This window comes from Prunus dulcis, chromosome 1 (assembly GCF_902201215.1).
Source record: "Prunus dulcis chromosome 1, ALMONDv2, whole genome shotgun sequence".
Lineage (NCBI taxonomy): Eukaryota > Viridiplantae > Streptophyta > Magnoliopsida > Rosales > Rosaceae > Prunus > Prunus dulcis.
The window spans coordinates 8,764,190-8,783,014 of NC_047650.1; the positions used below are offsets into that span (position 1 = coordinate 8,764,190).

Below are 18,825 nucleotides of genomic sequence, written 5' to 3' on the forward strand. Positions count from 1 at the left end.
ATGTGTTAAAAAAATCCGAATCGTAGATGAAAAAGAAGTTTACTTTTTAAAAGATAAAGCCGATTATCGAAAAAACCGTGGAATTCCCAGTTGAGAGTCAAGCTTTGTTTTTATGGGGATGTAAACAACTTGTTTTAACCACGGTCAACCCTAATTACAGTTCAACCCACCCAACCCTCTTCTGTCTTATCCTATACATGTATGCGCATGTGTTATTAGTATATACATTAAGTGGAGTTGAATGGATTGATTCAATAATTAGAAAAACAAGGTGGGTTTTTAACTCATTATCTTTGCATATATATATATATATATATATATATAGAGAGAGAGAGAGAGAGAGAGAGAGAGAGAGAGAGAGAGAGAGGGTTGAGAGAAAGAGAGAGAAGGCGTGGCCTAGAAATAAAAGGGAGCTCATTTATTTGATTCCAAATTCCCAAATGCGTCTCTGTTTCACCCAGTTGGACTATGACTTTTTGTTTTTGTTATAGTTTTTATAGAATTTGCGTTACGTTTCGAATCGTTGATACTTTCTCAATTCAAACGTTTCAATCCAAGAGCCCATCATTTCTATATATAAAAACAGAAAATTAAGAAGCAGCAGCAAGTGGTCTTCTTCTTCTTCCTTCACGGAAACCAGAGCAAACGTGTCATTACATGGTGATCGTAAGAAAAGGTGCAGAGGAGGAGGTGGACAAGAAGAAGAACGCGACTAATTGCAGTAACAAGGGAATGCGACTGGGAAAATACGAGCTTGGAAGGACTCTTGGCGAGGGCAATTTCGGCAAAGTTAAATTTGCTAAGAACGTCGACTCTGGACAACCCTTTGCTGTTAAGATCCTCGAGAAAACCAGAATCATTGATCTCAAGATCACAGACCAGGTCAGTTCTTTATGCTCAAAGTTTCAATCTTTCATTGATGGGTTCTGTTTTTCTCTTTCAACCATTCATTATTGTTTAATTTTTTCCTCAAAGTTTTAATCTTTCATTAATGGGTTTTCCGGGCAGTGTTCAATCGAAACTAAAATTGACATTCATGAATTTTTTTTAATTTTTTCTTTTAATTTTCTGAGTTTTGGACGTTTTGTTTTGTTTTGAACAACACAATAACACAATTTTAGAAGAAAAAAAAATTGCAGATAAAGAGGGAGATTGGCACTTTGAAGCTCCTGAAACATCCCAACGTCGTCAGATTACACGAGGTATGCATTGCTTCTCTGCTTCTAGAGCTCTGTTATTAACAGAGTTTTTGTTTGTCCATTACTGTCTAATCCAATCATGACCCCTAATTATCACTATAATTACCATAATCTCTTCCCACTAATTTCTAATAATGACAACAACCCCATTTAGCTGTGTTTGTTTTTGTTTTGTTTTGTTTTGGGATTGGTGCTAGCAAGCACAGTTGTTTTTTACTGTGGTAACGTTTCTAATTTTTACTTGGCTAATCACTTCAATAACGCGTCACATGACACATAATAACCCCATTTTGCTTATCCTTTCCTCAAATAAAGGTAGCGGCATATCACAAAAACACTTTCTAGATTTTCGTTTACTGTTCTATTCTACGTGATCTGTTGAATCTGAACCACACATTCGAACCTGATATTTATAATATATTAAATCCAAATCACACTATTCAAACGCGATCTTTAAGTTTATATTGCAATGGGAAATATCTTAACTTTGTTTCATTTGTTCATGCCGCTGTTTGCACGGATTGCTTTGTTCACGAGGTCTACACGCGGGATGATTTGATCAATCACCCTAATATACTTTTACCCTCATAAAAAAAAAAAAAAATGGTTGGTCCTGGAAAAAAAGAAAGAAAAAAAAAATTGTTGGTTATTGAGATATTTTCCTGTGTATATGATTCTGTTAAGGGGATCCATCAACCAGTCCAACCTAGCCACGTGTATATAGTAATGGTATATATGCCTGTCTCTGCTGCGGTTTGCATGGACTGAGTGACCTGACCACACTTCAACAAGCATATTTTCAGAATGGGCCCACCCATGAAACCATTTTGGTGGATAAGACTAAGATAATTAATATGGTCTTAATTGTGGTCACCAAGGGAGGGCCATGCCTTGTCAATTGTCCCTTAAAATGAAAATGATTGCTTCAAGTTGCGTGTGGTATATTCATTAATCACCTTAATTAATTTTAGCATCCATTAGGGTTTTCTTAAATAGAATCATAGGATGAATTAGTCATATAGACAGAAATATATAATATATTTAGAAAAAAAAAAAAAAGTTTTAATAAGAAAGAAAATGGAAAATGATAATTTTGGATAAGGATGGTGGTGATGACTATGAATTATATATGTGGAGTTTTAGAATATGGGTTTTGTTGATGCAGAGAACTGGTCTTGGTTTGCCTTTCTACAAAGGTGGATGGAACACATTTTGATTTGATTAAGTAAATGCATTTGAACTCAATTCGATGAGTCCCCTTGGTCAACAAATGTCATCAAATTTGTTTGGTATTCAACAAAACAGTTGCTTGTAAATAATATTAAGGGTGTCATTGATAAATAAAATAAAATAAATATATAAATAAATCACATCCCAGCCATTAGTATAATTAGCGCTGTTATCGGTTCGATCTTTGATCTATTTATAATGCTGTAAACTGTAAACTAGATTTTTTTCTCTCTCTGTTCTCATCATTGGTATTAGGACTTTCAATGCCATGGCCAACAATGCTCTGTATTAATCCTGCTGATTATGTTTATCTTGCAGGTTGTGGCAAGCAAAACCAAGATTTACATGGTCCTAGAATATGTTACTGGAGGAGAATTGTTTGACAAAATTGTAAGGAGCTCTTACTCTAATGCACAGCTTTTTGTATCACAAGGCAGGAAGTTGAATAGTTTATGATACTAATAAGTTACTCTGTGTTTCAGGCACACAAGGGAAAACTTACAGAAGCCGAAGGCAGGAAGCTCTTCCAACAGTTGATTGATGGTGTGAGCTACTGCCACAACAAAGGCGTTTTCCATCGGGACCTGAAGGTACTTCCTGTCTTTTTAAGAAAAACTTAGTGAAACTAAGGACTCAGCAAAAAGCTGCAGATGGTTTTCAATTTGCTCACTCTTTCTTGCATGACAAGTTTTGTATGTTTTTGGTTGCAGTTGGAAAATGTTCTTGTTGATGCCAAGGGGAACATAAAAATATCAGACTTTGGCCTCAGTGCTTTGCCCCAGCATTTTAGGGTACATTACTCTTCCAAACCAAACTTTTTTAAGTGGTAAGTTTGGTGTCTAATAACTGAACCCTTTAATTCTGTCTGATATATCAGGAAGATGGGTTGCTTCATACAACCTGTGGAAGCCCCAACTATGTTGCTCCTGAGATTCTTGCTAATAAAGGGTATGATGGTGCCACCTCTGATATATGGTCATGTGGTGTCATCTTATATGTCATTCTTACAGGATTTCTCCCTTTCGATGATAGAAATCTTGCAGTTCTCTATCAAAAGGTATTGACAACAACTCTCTTTGATTTTCTTGTGTTTGTTGTATGGCTTTAGGAATGAAGAATTTTTATTATTATTTGCATTTCCTTCACTTTGATGCTAACATTTTTAGAGGGATTTCAGATCTTGAAGGGGGAAGTTCAGATACCCACATGGCTATCACCTGGTGCAAAGAACTTGATAAAAAAGATTCTTGATCCCAACCCTGTTTCCAGAATAACAATGACAGGCATCAAGTCAGATGAATGGTTCAAGCAGGATTACTCTCCTGCGAATCCTGATGATGAAGAAGAAGATATAAACGTTGATGATGAAGCTTTCTCAATAAATGAAGTGGTATGAATATGCAATTCATGTCCATTCCCTACCTTTTTTTTTTGTACATCTTTCAATTTCTTCTATGCTAACTGAGAACCGTTTCTTTTACCTTTTGGTATAGCCATCTGAGGGGGAGAGGAGTCCAGACGCCCGGCACTCGCACACCCATATAAATGCCTTTCAGTTGATTGGAATGTCCTCTTGTCTAGACCTCTCTGGCTTCTTTGAGAAAGAGGTGAGGGTAAAAGCTTGCTTTGTAAAACGATTTTTGTCTTCTTTGTTTGAGTATTTCATTATCTATTACTGAAGTTGAAAGCTCTTTCTGATTGTGGGTTAATTTAGGATGTGTCTGAGAGGAAGATCAGATTTACATCCAACCACTCTGAAAAAGATTTGCTTGAAAAGATTGAAGAAATTGTACTAGAGATGGGATATTGTGTCCAGAAGAAAAATGGAAGGGTTAGTAGCTTTATATCCTCATTTTCTACTCACGTCCAGAAATATTAAAGTTGCAATTATAACTGGTATAATTTATGTTTCCTTCGTCAACGCAATATCGACTGAAATATGGTTTCGTTTATGTCCAACATTTCAGTTAAAAGTGATGCAAGAGCACAAAGGGGAGAGAGGTATGGGTAGTCTATCCGTTGCAGCAGAGGTATGTCATTTCAGACTCTTGGAGGGTTTTCTTCCTCACAAAACATTTGTGCCTGGCATGCATTTTAATTAATTTTAATTTCTAACCACATAAACTTTTTCTTTCAATGTTGAATCCTTCCTCTGTGACAATTTTATTACTTGAATTTTAACTGATAGTTGTCTCCATAATTGCATCAGGTGTTTGAGATAAGCCCCTCTTTATTTGTTGTTGAAATAAGAAAGTCATATGGTGATGCTTCTGCATATAGAAAGGTATATATTCTTCTAAATGGTGCAAAGCTTGTTTACAGTCCTATCTGCAAGTCCCCCTTCTCTCTCTTATTTCAGGAATTAAAATCAATTTCTTTTGCTATGTGCAGTTGTGTGAAAAGCTATCAAATGATTTAGGTGTTCCCGCAAGCCAAGGGTTGTTGACTAGCCAAGTGTGAAAACCATGTTCTTTGCAAAGTCAAACAACATGGTATTTAAAGCCTTGGAGAGATGTAGATAGTATAGAATCCTATATTACGATTTATGTAAATTTTCAGTTTTGGATGTGTATGTTAGTGTTAGTATGTAAGACTCGAGTAAATGTGAAACATATTTTGATTGCAAGAAGATATCCTTGTGAAGAAGTCACCAGGACCATTTGTGTTTATCGTCACCTGAATCATTTCATACTTTATTTTTTCATCTACGGGGAACGGGAGATTCGAACTTGGGACATCTTCCAACATTAGAAAGACAAAAACCACTAGATAAATAGTCCCAGTTATTTCGTATTTGTAAGGAAAAAACTTAAAAGCTAACACAAATTTTCTAAGCAATCATTATTATTTTCTGACTCTACAACTATTGTTTATGAGGTTTGAACACATTCATCACACCTCACACATTATAGACGTCTGGCTATTGTTTTTGGATCAACAACAGGTTCTAAAACATTAGGACCTCTTTACAATGATAACCTACATAAGTATTTTAGCATATACAATGGAATTGATCTATTTACATGGTGAATGAGAGTAACTACGAATAACCCTTCAACCAGATGCAAGCAAATCTAATTTGCAAGGCTGCTGTCAAGATCTCCACCATGTATCAAGCTTCTGTTGTCTGCACGTTGAAGTTTCTCGGTCAACACGGTCTTGTACTGCTCATCTCTGTGCTTAAAATTGCGCATAAATTCAACCTGCCAGAGATAGGAAGACAAATGAGATCATTCAGACAAAATTACCTATCAGAAAATCGATGTCTTTGACAAGTAGTGCGCATGGGAAAAAGCTAACATTAGTTCAAATAATACATGTAGACAAGGTGATCCACAAAAAAAAAAAAAAAACAATAGCAAAGAGAATACTTTTTATATAATTTTTGTGGTTAAGTACTTCAATTATGAGAGATATCTTTACCTGTTTCTGGAACAAATCAAATTCATCTGAGCTAAGAGAACCATCGCTGCATCATCTCGAGTTAGAGGCAAGGTGCTGAGTAACGGAATGGAGAGCTTGAGATCTTGCAGAGTAATGAAGGGTCCTGTGTTTGGTAAGCTCAATTCAGGAAAGTGTGAATCTTTAGGCCCCATTAGAGTTGTCTAATCTCTTCAAAGAACAAATTTTCAAAAGACATGATCTAGCATACATTTACCTGGAACTTGTTCAGCCGATCAGCCAGTTTTTTTTATTGCTTCTTGCACATCTTGCTCACGACATAGGTCGTCAAACTCCATCTCCACGGAGGAGACCTCTTGAGCAGCTTGACCAGAATTTTCACTCATTTTCGGGTGGCTCTGCTAATAATAGTAGGGCCTGGAGAAAAGTATCAACACAAATTCAAAATTTCCGAAAACGTAAACATGAAGTTTGCTGCTATTTCCACCACTTTCGACTAGTTTCACAACCACCATATTTGACTCCATCACTCACGGACCATCTAATCAATTTCTCTACTGAAACACAAAGACAATAGCTAGTAAGGATGCTATACATTCTTTATTATAATCACGAGAGAGAATGCCATGTTCGATAGCTAATTACATATACATCACATCTAGGATACTATATCTGGCTATTCTTTCTTTAGGAACCAACAGGTTCTACAACATTAGACCCCTGAACAATAATATCTTACATCATTCCAAGAGAAATTTGGTATATACAGTTCAAATATTTCTATTTACATGGTGAATGAGAGTAACTACAGATATCTCTTTAACCAGATGCAAGCAGATCTAATTTCCAAGCCTGCTGCTAAGATCTTCACCAGACACCTGGATCAAGCTGCTACTGTTGGCAATTTGAAGTTTCTCATTCAATACGGTCTTGTACAGCTCATCTTTGTCCTCAAAGTTACGCATAAATTCAACCTGCATATATAGGAAGAAAAAAATCATTCAAATGCAACTGCCTACAGGAATCAATGTCTTTAACAAGTAATGTGAATGGCAAGAAGCTAAATGTAGTCCAGGTAATTAATGTAGATAAAGGGTTCCATAAACATGAAATAAAGTACAAAATAATGGTCCACCAAAAAATTTCAAAGGCGTGGCGCATCAATCTGATAGTCCTTTTAGTACAAGTTTTCATGGATAACCACTTTGAATGTGAAATACAGCAATCTTTACCTGTCTCTGAAAGAAATCAAATTCATCTGAGCTAAGTGAACCATCACTATTTGCATCAAGGAGCTGCATCATCTCACGTGCATCTTCCCCTGGGGCACCAAGCTCTTCCATCACCTCCATAAGTTCCTCAATATTGATCCTACCATCTCCATTCTTGTCAAGAAGGCGGAATACTCGATCGCTCTGACTCTGCTCCGTCTCAATACCTTCATGATTTGTGGATGGAATATCTTGAAGACGCAATGCCGCAAATTCAGCTGCAGCCATCATTATGGCCTTGAGTCGCTTTGCCTGATCATCATCAACAAGTGATTGTAAGTCACATAACAGGCGAATATAAACCATTTCAAGTACATTTACAAGCTTAATGCGCAGGAAAACCATTCAAAATTAGCATTCATAAAGGGCATATATCAAACAACCTCTTCTGGGTCTGTAAGACCACTCTTGTACAATGAGTGGGATGCCGTTCCAGCATCTGCCAACATGTCCATCTCCTTAGTCCTTATTTGTATTTCCATCAATGGTCTACTCTTGCCACAGTCACTAACATCAACAGCCATATGTAAACTCCTGTACCCATTTGTCTTGGGCCTGGCAATGTAATCTTTTGTCCTATGAGGCATTTCCTTCCACAAAGATCGAACAACTTCACGCGTCCTGTAACAGGCGCTTTCCCCTACTTCTGCCATATCTTTGCCACTCCTAGGCTCCAAAATGACTCTCAATCCTAACACATCATGTACTTGCTCTGGCTTCCTACCATCTTTCAACAGCTTCTTCATGGTGCTAAACCGACTCTTATACCGACCATCAACTGAAACATCAACAACCATGCCTGCCAACAAAGGATCAACTCTCAAAGACTGCAAGAGCTGTTCCTTGTATACATCAACCAGAGGCTTACTTCCACTCTCATGACTTTTCAACCATGAATCAACATAAAGGTAGGAATGGGGAAACAAGTACTGAAACGAGAGATCCTCCAGCTCCAGTGACAGCCAGTTGGTCCCAACAGCGTGAGCTAAAGGTGCGTGAATCTTCATAACCTCTAGAGAAATCGATTGTTGCTGATACCTTGGGAGGTAACCAAGATGTCTCATCATGTCAAGCCTGAGGACCAAATCTAAAATCACAGCCCTCATATCATAGTACGTCAAGCAGAACTTTCTCAGCGCAGCAGCACTGCCATCATCCAAGACATCAACTTTAGAAGGGACCTTCAGGACCCGCAAGCTTTCATGCAATAAATGGGCAGTGCCAGTACCAATCTGGTTTCTAACATCAAGAATCGAAATTGCACCAGCCTCCACAACTGGTCTGAGTATCCCAGCTGAGATAACTTCTGCATCCATCTACAACAATCAAATTCACTGAAAACCCATTAATGGTATCATCAAAATTACATAACTGAAGGTCCAGATATTGAAAAAAAAGTCCATACCTGAAGGTCTGCGAGAAGGAGGGAAGTAGACAAGGCCCTGGAGAGCGAGGAACGACCATCTGGGGTTAGAGGCAAAGCGTGAAGCAGAGGAATGGAGAGCTTGAGAGCCTTGAAGAGTAACTGGGACCCACTGCTGGAGAGCATCCCCATCCTCTCTGTGAGCTCGTTGAATGCCCCCACCAGCTCAACCACCATCTTCCCTCCTGTCTGTTCCAGCAGAAACGACCGAGTTTTCAATAAACCCAGTCTTCGAATTCGCTGAGTACAACATCTCTGCACGGTCACAGTACCGGGGTATCCGTACAGTACGGTCATGGGTTTTGGGTATTGGCCTGATGAGGAAGTATGATGATGACGGGATAGTAAAGCTCCCATCTGGAAGCTCCATGCTTATGTCTCTGCTTTGTTCGTGGTGGAGAGTAAAGAGAAGACAACAGGAGGAGGACAATATAAGGATATGCTTGTAATTTTATCAACTTTGAATCCCCCAACAGCTCAAAAGTCACTTCCCTCCTGATAGTTTATTAGAAACGACCTTTTTTCATGTGACCCAAATTCTCTTCGCTGATCCCTATAGTTGAAATCAAGAACACATTTAAATTTCTCTCCAATTTTATGATGGAGTAAGAGAGTGCTTTTAGAATGTTAAAAGCTTCATGACAACCAAAAAAAATTTTAATAGTGTTTGGCAGAAATATTTATAAATGATTTTGGCCCACAAAAAGGTTTTTTAGATAAACACTTAGCATATGTTTCTTCAACATAAGCACTTGGATTTTCAATAAATTTTTTGACGTTTTTCTAATAGAAACACTTTTATAAGCACTTATGAATAGAGATTTTTTCTACAGGAGCATTCTCAAACAAGCTTTAAGTACGTGTCATTGACGTGGAGATATATGTTGGACAAAATTAATTAATGAATTTGATAAAATTTATAACGTGTGTTTGAATTGCGAGAGATTTAAAACTACGGGGACCAAAGTAATAAAACATGTGAACTATAGGAGTGAAAAATACATTTTGCCTTTAAGTAATTGGACAAGAGCGACGTCGTCCCTTAAACTGATGTGATACACGTGTCAAGATAACTTTGCTGGAACACAGTGGACTCGAATGCAGTGAAACTTATACCCCGTCTCTCTCCCTCAAGTCCTAAACCCTACGCCAAGCCCCCATTCGAAAACTCTGCAACCTCTTTTGGGGTTTCACAGCCAATCAGCCATGCCATCAAACCCATCAATCCAATAAGACTTTTTAGATTCACTGTGGCCATGTCGGCCTTATCAAGAGGCCTCATTTCTCGCCTTCGCCTTCTCTCCCTCAACCCCACCACCACCTCTTCTGCTGCTGCTGCTGCTAATGCTAATGCTACGACGTCGTTTACGCAAACTCAGTACCATTTCTTCAGATGGTTCAACTCCGAGGCCTTGGTTGATGCGGCTGAGGTCGCCGAGGAGCGGAGCCGCGTCATCGAAGCCAAGCCTGGGGCGATGAGCCCAAGCTCAAAGAGGACTGGTCTCATAGCCGTCAAGTGTGGGATGACTGCGCGCTGGGACAAATGGGGTGCTAGGGTTCCCATCACTGTGCTTTGGGTCGATGATAATATCGTCTCTCAGGTCAAGACCCCCGAGAAAGAGGGCTTCCCTGCTCTACAGGTAACCTTTTTTCTCTTCATTTTGCTCTGTTTGTGACGACTTCATTTTGATTTTGTCTGGTTACTGTTTTGTTAAACTTTTTTTGTATTCGTGGGTTGATTTATAATATCCCTGTAGCTTTATAGGTTATGAAATTTCCGAAGTTTAGATTTTTCAGAGTTTGGAGAGACGATATGCTTTCAGTCCTTTGGAGCGGATACAACTCGACATTTGGGCACACACTGACTTTATGATTTTGTTATTCAACTAAAGCAATATTTGCTCCATTTTAGCGGTTTTAAATCCGCAAAAGCCTGTCTGGAGACCAGACTACTTGGCAATTTATCATTAGTCAGATCATCTGGAGTTTATTATTTGGTGGCTTCAGTTGTGCTTTACAATTTGAAGCTATACGCATCCCTTGCTGAGCATATATGAAAGGTCTTGTTAGTTTTGTTACAGTAAAAGGGGTTTCTATGAATGGGGTGCTCATAAATTTCAAAATTCGTTGTCACTGAGGGCGCATAATTTGTGATTTGTTTTCCTTCTGTTTTGTTAATTATATGACAGGCCAATTTGGCAGTGATGGTGTAGGAACCACTTTTGCTTAGAAGTGCTTTAGTTGAAAGTGTTTTTGATAGAAGCACAACAAAATTTTATTGAAATTCCAAGTGCTTTTGGTTGGAAGTGTTTTCCTTTGGTTCTTGCATCTGTTTTTTCTTTTTCTTCTGTTTTGCCAACATTGATCGTATTGATTTTTCTTGGTAATTAAACAGAGGGCAAATTTATATTTTCAAAAAAATTCAAGGGCACGGGTTAATTATAGGATGGTATTCTGTTGTGGTGCTAGTTAGATTGGTTGCGGACAGAAGAAAGCAAAACATTTGACAAAGTCTGAGGTCGGTCATTTCAGAGCTCAAGGTGTTCCACTTAAGAGGAAACTGAGGGAGTTTCCTGTAACAAAGGATGCGCTTCTCCCTGTCGGTATGTCAATTGGTGTTCGCCATTTTGTTCCAGGCCAATATGTTGATGTCACAGGAATCACGAGAGGGAAAGGTTTCCAGGTGAACTAATTTCCTAATCCTCATTTTTTGGTCTATCCTGTGGTTGTATGTATTTTTTCAAGGAAAATAAAATAAAATCCTTGTATTAAGGATCCAATCAATGAATCTACTACAGTGATAAAAAGTAATACATTCTTTAGATGATGAAATATTATGTACAATTTTTATTTTCTGTGTTCAGGGCGGGATGAAACGGCATGGTTTTAAAGGAATGCCAGCATCTCATGGTGCATCTTTGTCACACCGAAGTATTGGTTCTACAGGTCAGAGGGATGCTCCTGGAAAGGTTTGTATGGGATCCAAATCTCCTTAAACTATTCCCATGAACCCTTTTGGAAAATCAGTATAACCAAATCTTTTTGCTTCAAATGAGATGGCTTAATTTTGTCAAATAATCTGTTGCTCATTTGTTTGTTCTCGGACATGCTACATTGCATTGACTTTCTACATACTATTGTGTTTAACCTGTTTATCTTTTCCCCCTATATGAGTAAACACTATCGCATTTGTGTGGTCTGGAAAGTTCAATAAATGTTTTCTGTAAATTTCTTCATTGGTTTGCTATAATTATGTTTCAAGAATCAAAATTTCTGAATATTTCCGGATGCATTCTAGTTCCATTAGGTTATAAATTGTAATTGTGACAATCATATGTTTGTATGAACAGGTATTTAAAGGCAGAAAGATGGCTGGGCGCATGGGTGGGAAACAGAGGACGGTAAAAAATGTATGGGTCTACAAAATTGATCCTGCAAGGAATTTGATGTGGGTGAGAGGCCAAGTAAGATTTCCTCACAAACTTTACTTTTCTGAATTAAGTGCTCAAAATTGGATGGAAAAGGAGGAGGTTATCCACGGTCCTCTTCAATTACCTGCACACTGATGACCTTAAGTGAATGCATTTTGAATCTTATTCAACAGTAGTTTCATGAGCTTAATGATCTTCATAAGTGTTAATAACGTTCAGGGGAAAAGAATGTATAATGAAGGCTTTTGTGCCGGGTAGAGGATTTTGGTTGGTTTAATGAAATTGCTGATACACATTCACAACTGCACAGTTTAAAAGCCATACGATGATTGGTCTTAATCCTCTTCAGTATGTTGTATTGTTAATCCTGGTTTTGTGTTACTCATTTGGATGTTGTCTATTCTCACAGGTTCCAGGTGCTGAAGGGAACTTTGTGTTCATAAGAGATGCTTTCTACAAGAAACCTGATATTTCATTGCTACCATTTCCGACCTACTTTGCTCCGGAGGACGAGGATGCAACCAAGTTAGAAACACTGGTTGCTGATCTTGGAGAGGCAGATCCATTCATGGTGGCAGATTAAGCAGGAGCGTAATCTGAAATCCCGTGAGGAACTAGGATGTTTCATTCAGCCTAATCGACTACACTGCGGTCGCGTCCTTTTTGATGATGCAAAGAGCATGCTGGCTTTAGGGTTATAAAGACCTGTCTGAGGGTGTTGAATATGTTTTTTTTTTTTTCTTTAAAGTTGATTTTTGTTAGAGGAATGCAAGCGCAGAGGTTGTAATATTTATATAATTTAGTTCATTTCAACCTCAGAATTGAATACTGACCGACAATGGTTTTTTTGTTTTGTTTTGTTGGAACCATGTTTTGAAATAAATGTGGCTGACATGAAATTGTTGACTCTTAGCATGGCTGTGCTTTGAACCAGTTGAAAAGCATTGATACTTTTCCAATAGAAGAGGCTTCTAAACTCAAATGAATTGTTGCAAGATACAGAAGAAAAGGTTCAAAAAAGAAGAAAATGGAATCAATTTGTCATGCTATGGATTTTTAGTTCTGTTCTTTCTGGTATTTGTGTGCAGGATGGGATTAAAAGCATTTAAAAAGAAGAAGAAGAAAAAATACAAAAGCAGAAAAAGGGCTTTTGCTTTTGGAGTTTTGCCAAATTTGCATTCAAACGCAAACAGTCAAAGTGTCAAACACTCGTAGACTTAAAAACCAAAACCCAATCGATGATTTTATTGACCAGCCTCCTAAGGAATTTGCTGCTATTAAGTTTCGGCTCTGAACCTCGTCTTCTCCTCGCCCCATTTCGTACCCAAAAAAACCCTAAATTCCACCTTCCTCTTCTTCTTCTTCCTCCTCCTCCTCCTAGTGTTACCGTTACCCAATAATCCTGACCCTCCAATCTCACAGTCAAATGCGAGTTCAATGGCAATGAAGCGAGACCAACCCGACCTCGAGAAGCGACTCTGCGGCGTCTGCGGCTCCACAGAGCGTTGGTTCCTGCACTACGTCCGCCACAGAGGACATTTTCGTAAGCTCTGCACCAACTGCGTCCTCAAGAACAACCCAGGCCTCTTCTGCCCTATCTGCCTCGACTTCTTCGAGCACCCCCTTCCGGCACGTGACCAGGTCATGTGCGTCCGGTGCCCTTCCATCTCTCACTCTGCCTGCGTCGCAGCCAATTCCTCCTTCCGCAGCTTCCAGTGCCCTCCCTGCTCCCAGCCCACCTTCTCCTTCTTCAACCTCACCCGCCAAAACGACGGCCAAGACGCCAAAACGACAGTCGTCATCGACAAGGACGCCGCCAAGGCCCTCGTCGCCGCCGCCAGGATCGCAGCGGCTTTGATGACCAAAGCTGCCGTCGCCGCCAGGGTTGACGCCGAGCGCCGGGTCAAGGAAGCCGTCGTGGCGAAAAAGAAGGCCAGAGAGGCCTTGGAACGACTCACGTCTCTTGTCAGTAAGGAAAAGGAGAAGGATTCGAAGAGTGGAGGCGTTGTTTCGGCGCCTGAGAGCCTCAACGCGAAGCCCAAATTGGAGGGTCCTGGGCCAATTCAAGTGGCGCCCAAGATTTCTGAGCCTGAGGGAAGTAATGGGTTGAAAACCAGTCATGCGGATCCTATGGAAGAAGACTGATTTGAGATCAAGGAAGGAGCTTGAGCTTCATGGGTTCATGGGTTCGTAGTTTAAGTTTCTTTTCATTATTTGATGATGCTCAGCTTTTGCTATTTAGCTTCAGCTTGAGCTTCTACACAGTCTTCTGGCAATCTGTGAGTCTCTTTGTTAGTTGCTGTTGGTTTTTTTTATTATTATAAATTTTTACGCGGCCGCCCTTGGAACTTTTGCAGAGACGATGTTTACTTTCCCAAGCTGATGATTCTCTGGGCCCCTTTGTATCTACATTGTCCTTCTTTGCCATAATCAGAAATTGCATTTTGTAATTCTCTGTTTTCTCCCTTTGCATACATTCCCAATTAGCATGAGATATTTTGTGGTTCCTTGGCTATGAAGCTTTACCCAATATGTGTGATGGCCTTGCTTGCTTGTGTGCAAATGCATTTTGTCCTGATTTCGGTGCTATTCAAGGAGATGCTAGAAAGATGACATGTTTATCAGAACTTCAAAGTTGGTGTTTCATTATACACACTGACCTAAAATGAGTCTATTTCTTGTTCCTTGCATCTTGTAAGTTTTGCCGTCTTGTCTTGAATGCAAAATGATAACTCTCTAGTTACTAATGCTTTATTGAGTCAAGTTCCTGAAAGACATATCAGGTAGTGATATGACTTTGGGTTTCCTGTTATGGTTCCAATTCATTCACAATTTTCTCTTGTTACAGTGCTCTTCCAGAACCTTATTAGTTATACAAAACATTCTTCTTTCTAGTTCATTTTGTTGGTGCTTGCATAAAGCTTAAAATTTTATGCTCTGTTGTGCCAACTTCATGGTTACAAACCCATTTGTCTGGTTAAAGCTCAAAATTACATTGCTGTATGGTTCTCTTTTTTTTTCTTTTTTTGGTCGGAATTACTCTATGGTTCTTATTCGTAAGGTTTCAATTAAAACCTATTCTCGCGCAGAGTTCTGTGTGTGCATGACGACAACTTCACATGACTATATTATGGAAGTCGTTTGATCTGCGGCCGATTGAATGATGAATTGACCTAGGTTCCTTTTTACATCACTGAATCTTCAAAACTCAATTGAGTTGAACCTTCTTATACATACCCTCTTCCATGGTTTCTCTGTTTCCTTCCTAATCTATGCTCTCTGCCATGATGCTCATCTTGTCATCTAATTTCAGTTTTGCGCAGCCGCATTCCCAGCCACCCCTGCGTTTCCTTTTATTTTTATTTTTGAGATGTCAAGTTTCCTAACATGAAGGATATGTCATGTGCACGAGTGCACTGCATTCGCATCCCTCTGTTTCCGTCCACCATATATATAATATAATAAGTTTTCAATTAGAGAGAGGAAGGCCATTTCTGCATGGCAATATTTTGAGAAGAAAAGGAGAAACGATGCCAATGAAGTCATGAATTTTACCGGTTTCTGACCAAACAAATATTGGAAGATAGCAGGGCTTCATATTTGCCCGATTAGGGCTTTTCTTTTTGGTCGAACTATATGTCGTATGGGTTTGCTGACAAACAAAATGGCTCAATCATTTTTCACTGAAAGGGTTGTACTTGTACGCCACATTTTGGCCCTAAAATCTAAAATCCTGGATCTGACCAAAAAAAAATAAAATTTAACTCTCATTTTGGCCTCCTTTTTACAAGAAAGAAGAGAAAAATGAAAAACAATGTGCTTTGTCTATATCAGTTCAGATGGATCAAAATTCAAGGATGTGTCTTCCACGGGGAAGAAGATAAGTAAGCAAAGCATATGTATTTACTATGACGAAATGTATATACAGAGAGAGGGCATTTGGGTACATAAAAATGCTATGCAAAAAGGTATTGAAAAACTGTACAGATACATACAGCAATATGCAAACAATGCGCAGGGACAAAAGGGCTCCTTATCTGTTATCACTACCGTGGGGTGACAAATCAACAGCGCCATCCTCTCTCTCAACCAAACATCCATCCATCCACCCATCCATCTTCAGATTAAACTTGTTTATTTCAATTCAAATCAATGAGGCAGCTAATCCTCCTCATCTTCATGTGTCATGATGAGTAGTTAATTGGGTTGAAATGGGATCTCATGAGCTAATGTTTCAAACCAGTGAAGTAAGGCACGCCTGTGTTTCTCAACCACTGGTCTCCCAGTAGAAAAGGACCTGTAGTGAATTGAAGAGCCTCATTTCTGTTCCGGATCACATGAAATCCCTTCCATCTCACCCTTCCGTTGGTCACAGCCCCCGGACCCCGGTTCCCATACTCTGCAAAATACAGAGTATCAAGTGCAAAGTTGCCACTCCATTCCAGCCACCCTGCTGGTTGTATGAAGTCTCCTAGTTCTGATTCCATGATCACAGCCCTTGAGTATGTCTTCCATGGCCTCCCTAAGTATGACTTAGTCTTGAACCTCGTTGGGAACAGAGCCTGTTCGGGGACTATCCTGCAGTTCTGGATGACAATGCCTGTGGTTTCCCTCTTGTCCTGTCTTCCCTGAGCAGTCACAGTGTTTTGCTGGCCGTCCATAGGCTTTCTCACTATGATCAAACAGTTCTGGATGAGTGTTGGTGAGTCACCGAAGATGAAGTCAACTGTGCCGGAAATGACACAGTTGCGATAGAACTGGCGATGTGTTTGGACGTACAATGTGTCTTGGTATGCATCCATTCTACAGTTGAAGAAGGCTGACATCTCGGACTGGACTCGGAGTGCCACTGCCTGATGCTTCTGGGCTCCGGCTATGTTCTGAAATCCCATTGCCTTGGCTAGAAACCCACTTCCAATTGCGGCTGTGATTATAAAGAAGAAAATGTGTATCTATTACAAGGTTACTATAACAGCCAATCCATCCATATCATGGAAATTGGTTTTCTGTAAAGCATTAGGGTCATCAAATTTGTTCAGCAAATAAGGCGTGTGTAAATATATGTCAGGTTCACAGTCAGTTTAAATAAAGCATTATTTAGTGAACAAATTTGGTGACCGTAGCATTATTGGTATGGTATTATTAACTGGAGAAGTAATATCTAACAGGTGACTCACCGAATGTGGCGGTGTTCTGGGTGGTGATGCCATCGGCCCAGCTTTTACTCCCAGTGACCATGGTCTTCCGGGGTCCATCTCCATACATGAACACATTGACCTGGTCCTTGGTAACAGTAACGTACTCATTGTAAATCCCAGCCTTCACATATATGATATATCTTCCCTTAAGCCCCTTAGGGTATGCTGCAAGAGCCGCACCAATTGTTTTGTATTGTCCACTTCCATCTTTTGCCACTACCGCATTTGGTCTAACCTGTCCGTTGCTCTGACTTGCCAATAGCCTCCTGTCTGCAGCGCGAAACCAACTAGGGTACTGGCCTTGATCATCATTATTGTGCTCTAGAAGTCTTCGGGAGCTGCTTGGATTCCTTAAATCTTTGTTTAAAGTGATGTTGAAGCTTTGTAAGATCTCAGAAATTGAGGAAGCAATTGCTAAGGCATTGCTCGTCAGCTGCGTGGCATTGAGAAGCCCATCTTTCATCTGTTTTTGGAGCTCTTCTTGAGGAATCCCATCAAGGCATGATTGTTGGAATGATATCACAGCACTCAACCAATTTTTCAGCTCATCCTCTCTATCATGCATTGTGTGCATATCACCGTCCCCCACGTATGAAAACGAAGCTTGAAGATCAGCAATCGCCGATTCCAACAAGTCCTTGCAATCATCCATTGCCATTTTTCCCGTGGAATTGAGATTGCTAAATGATTTGGCAATGTTGCCAGAATTGTCTATTGCAGACTTCACTGTTGAAATGGTGGAATCAATGGCTGCTTGGATGAGGTCTTTAGCCGTGGCGCTTTCATTTTTCGCAACTTTGCTAAGGCTGTTGATGCATGCTTCCTTGTAATCAGTTGGCTCACAAATTGCAGCAACGGCCTTAGAACTTGTAGAAAGTTGGTCCTTGTGACTCTTCCTAGTGCAAACCACAGCCACAAGACCAATCACGACGCCAACGACAAGGACAATTGAAACTCCTCCTATTACCAGCTTTCCTTTTTTCTCCATAATTTAGTTTCTGATATCTGATTTTGGTGAAGAAATGGAAGTTCTAAATCATGGAGATCATGTATATATGTTATATATATACAGCTACAAAAAGGCATGCATTGCATTGGGGGCTGTCCAAATTTAGGGGTGATTTTGAAGGCCTTGTCTAGAATAAGAGCGAGGTAGATGGTGTGAAGCTTAGGACAACAATTCCCATAATGTGGTGGTGGTTAAGGGACAGTTATATTAGTTATTGTGTATATATAAGATCATCATCTCCTACAATTTCTCCGGAATGAGTTCCTGCTCACCATTGCCTCTGTCTTTTTTTGGACTTGATGATCATACCAAAACCTACCAACAACAGAGTTCACTTCCCTACTCCCTCCCTCCCTCTACCATGCACCCTATCTTTAGAGGGACGATATCCATTTTTTACTTGACCTTCAAGTCAAGCAATCTCTGTCGTGGCCCGAGATATCAATCAAAAGCTCTGTGTTTTCTCTACGTATATCTAGGCTTTTAGAAGATGGGATGATATTTTTGTCTTCTTTTTTTTTCACATAATTACAAATCATATTCGAATGTTTTAAATTAGAGTTCTAAAACCCAATTACTCTTGAAATTAAACATTACATATATTACACTAACAAGCTGACATGACAGTAATATCTCATAAAAAGTTGACGTGACAGATCATT

General features: G+C 39.5%; 5 protein-coding genes and 1 long non-coding RNA gene across 7 annotated transcripts; 3 read left to right on the plus strand and 3 right to left on the minus strand.

The window, feature by feature from the left end:
- Positions 1-353: 353 nt before the first annotated feature.
- On the plus strand, positions 354-5,098 carry LOC117631873 (CBL-interacting serine/threonine-protein kinase 1). Of its 2 annotated transcripts, none has more exons than XM_034365208.1 (12): positions 354-882; positions 1,140-1,202; positions 2,748-2,819; positions 2,912-3,019; positions 3,140-3,220; positions 3,307-3,486; positions 3,607-3,819; positions 3,923-4,036; positions 4,144-4,260; positions 4,397-4,459; positions 4,639-4,713; positions 4,821-5,098. In XM_034365208.1, the coding sequence occupies exons 1-12, from the start codon at positions 658-660 to the stop codon at positions 4,887-4,889; spliced, it is 1,380 nt and encodes a 459-aa protein (XP_034221099.1). In that variant the 5' UTR covers positions 354-657; the 3' UTR covers positions 4,890-5,098. The 2 variants fall into 2 exon arrangements, with proteins under 2 accessions (XP_034221099.1, XP_034221091.1); XM_034365200.1 differs by having other exon boundaries at positions 360-882; positions 1,122-1,202.
- Positions 5,099-5,195: 97 nt separating this feature from the next.
- Positions 5,196-6,079, minus strand: LOC117631899. The gene is made up of 2 exons (XR_004586406.1): positions 5,853-6,079; positions 5,196-5,632 (listed from the first exon to the last, which is right to left on the minus strand). It is a non-coding gene; the product is annotated as an uncharacterized LOC117631899 (long non-coding RNA).
- Positions 6,080-6,405: 326 nt separating this feature from the next.
- On the minus strand, positions 6,406-8,883 carry LOC117631855 (probable GTP diphosphokinase CRSH, chloroplastic). The gene is made up of 4 exons (XM_034365181.1): positions 8,508-8,883; positions 7,486-8,418; positions 7,064-7,354; positions 6,406-6,805 (listed from the first exon to the last, which is right to left on the minus strand). The coding sequence occupies exons 1-4, from the start codon at positions 8,880-8,882 to the stop codon at positions 6,671-6,673; spliced, it is 1,734 nt and encodes a 577-aa protein (XP_034221072.1). The 5' UTR covers position 8,883; the 3' UTR covers positions 6,406-6,670.
- A 737-nt stretch (positions 8,884-9,620) lies between these two features.
- On the plus strand, positions 9,621-12,920 carry LOC117631882 (50S ribosomal protein L3-2, mitochondrial). Its single transcript, XM_034365218.1, has 5 exons — positions 9,621-10,165; positions 10,999-11,208; positions 11,390-11,494; positions 11,876-11,989; positions 12,366-12,920. The coding sequence occupies exons 1-5, from the start codon at positions 9,782-9,784 to the stop codon at positions 12,537-12,539; spliced, it is 987 nt and encodes a 328-aa protein (XP_034221109.1). The 5' UTR covers positions 9,621-9,781; the 3' UTR covers positions 12,540-12,920.
- Positions 12,921-13,126: 206 nt separating this feature from the next.
- Positions 13,127-14,406, plus strand: LOC117631889. Its single transcript, XM_034365230.1, has one exon. The coding sequence runs from the start codon at positions 13,394-13,396 to the stop codon at positions 14,099-14,101; it is 708 nt and encodes a 235-aa protein (XP_034221121.1). The 5' UTR covers positions 13,127-13,393; the 3' UTR covers positions 14,102-14,406.
- A 1,431-nt stretch (positions 14,407-15,837) lies between these two features.
- LOC117631861 (pectinesterase-like) lies at positions 15,838-18,308 on the minus strand. The gene is made up of 2 exons (XM_034365189.1): positions 17,134-18,308; positions 15,838-16,880 (listed from the first exon to the last, which is right to left on the minus strand). Exons 1-2 carry the CDS (start codon positions 18,140-18,142, stop codon positions 16,183-16,185), a joined length of 1,707 nt encoding a protein of 568 aa, XP_034221080.1. The 5' UTR covers positions 18,143-18,308; the 3' UTR covers positions 15,838-16,182.
- Positions 18,309-18,825: the final 517 nt, after the last annotated feature.

Excerpts from the sequence above, each read along its gene's own strand:
- LOC117631873 (XM_034365200.1), top strand. The coding sequence starts at position 658 with ATGGTGATCGTAAGAAAAGGTGCAGAGGAGGAGGTGGACAAGAAGAAG. Across the intron at positions 3,820-3,922 it reads CTTTCTCAATAAATGAAGTG|CCATCTGAGGGGGAGAGGAG; the intron begins GTATGAATATGC and ends CTTTTGGTATAG. Across the intron at positions 4,460-4,638 it reads GTCTATCCGTTGCAGCAGAG|GTGTTTGAGATAAGCCCCTC; the intron begins GTATGTCATTTC and ends TAATTGCATCAG.
- LOC117631855 (XM_034365181.1), bottom strand. The coding sequence starts at position 8,882 with ATGGGAGCTTTACTATCCCGTCATCATCATACTTCCTCATCAGGCCAA. Across the intron at positions 7,355-7,485 it reads GTCTTACAGACCCAGAAGAG|GCAAAGCGACTCAAGGCCAT; the intron begins GTTGTTTGATAT and ends GATGATGATCAG. Across the intron at positions 6,806-7,063 it reads TTGATTTCTTTCAGAGACAG|GTTGAATTTATGCGTAACTT; the intron begins GTAAAGATTGCT and ends CTATATATGCAG.
- LOC117631882 (XM_034365218.1), top strand. The coding sequence starts at position 9,782 with ATGTCGGCCTTATCAAGAGGCCTCATTTCTCGCCTTCGCCTTCTCTCC. Across the intron at positions 11,495-11,875 it reads AGAGGGATGCTCCTGGAAAG|GTATTTAAAGGCAGAAAGAT; the intron begins GTTTGTATGGGA and ends TTGTATGAACAG. Across the intron at positions 11,990-12,365 it reads TGATGTGGGTGAGAGGCCAA|GTTCCAGGTGCTGAAGGGAA; the intron begins GTAAGATTTCCT and ends CTATTCTCACAG.
- LOC117631889 (XM_034365230.1), top strand. The coding sequence starts at position 13,394 with ATGGCAATGAAGCGAGACCAACCCGACCTCGAGAAGCGACTCTGCGGC.
- LOC117631861 (XM_034365189.1), bottom strand. The coding sequence starts at position 18,142 with ATGGAGAAAAAAGGAAAGCTGGTAATAGGAGGAGTTTCAATTGTCCTT. Across the intron at positions 16,881-17,133 it reads CCAGAACACCGCCACATTCG|CCGCAATTGGAAGTGGGTTT; the intron begins GTGAGTCACCTG and ends TTATAATCACAG.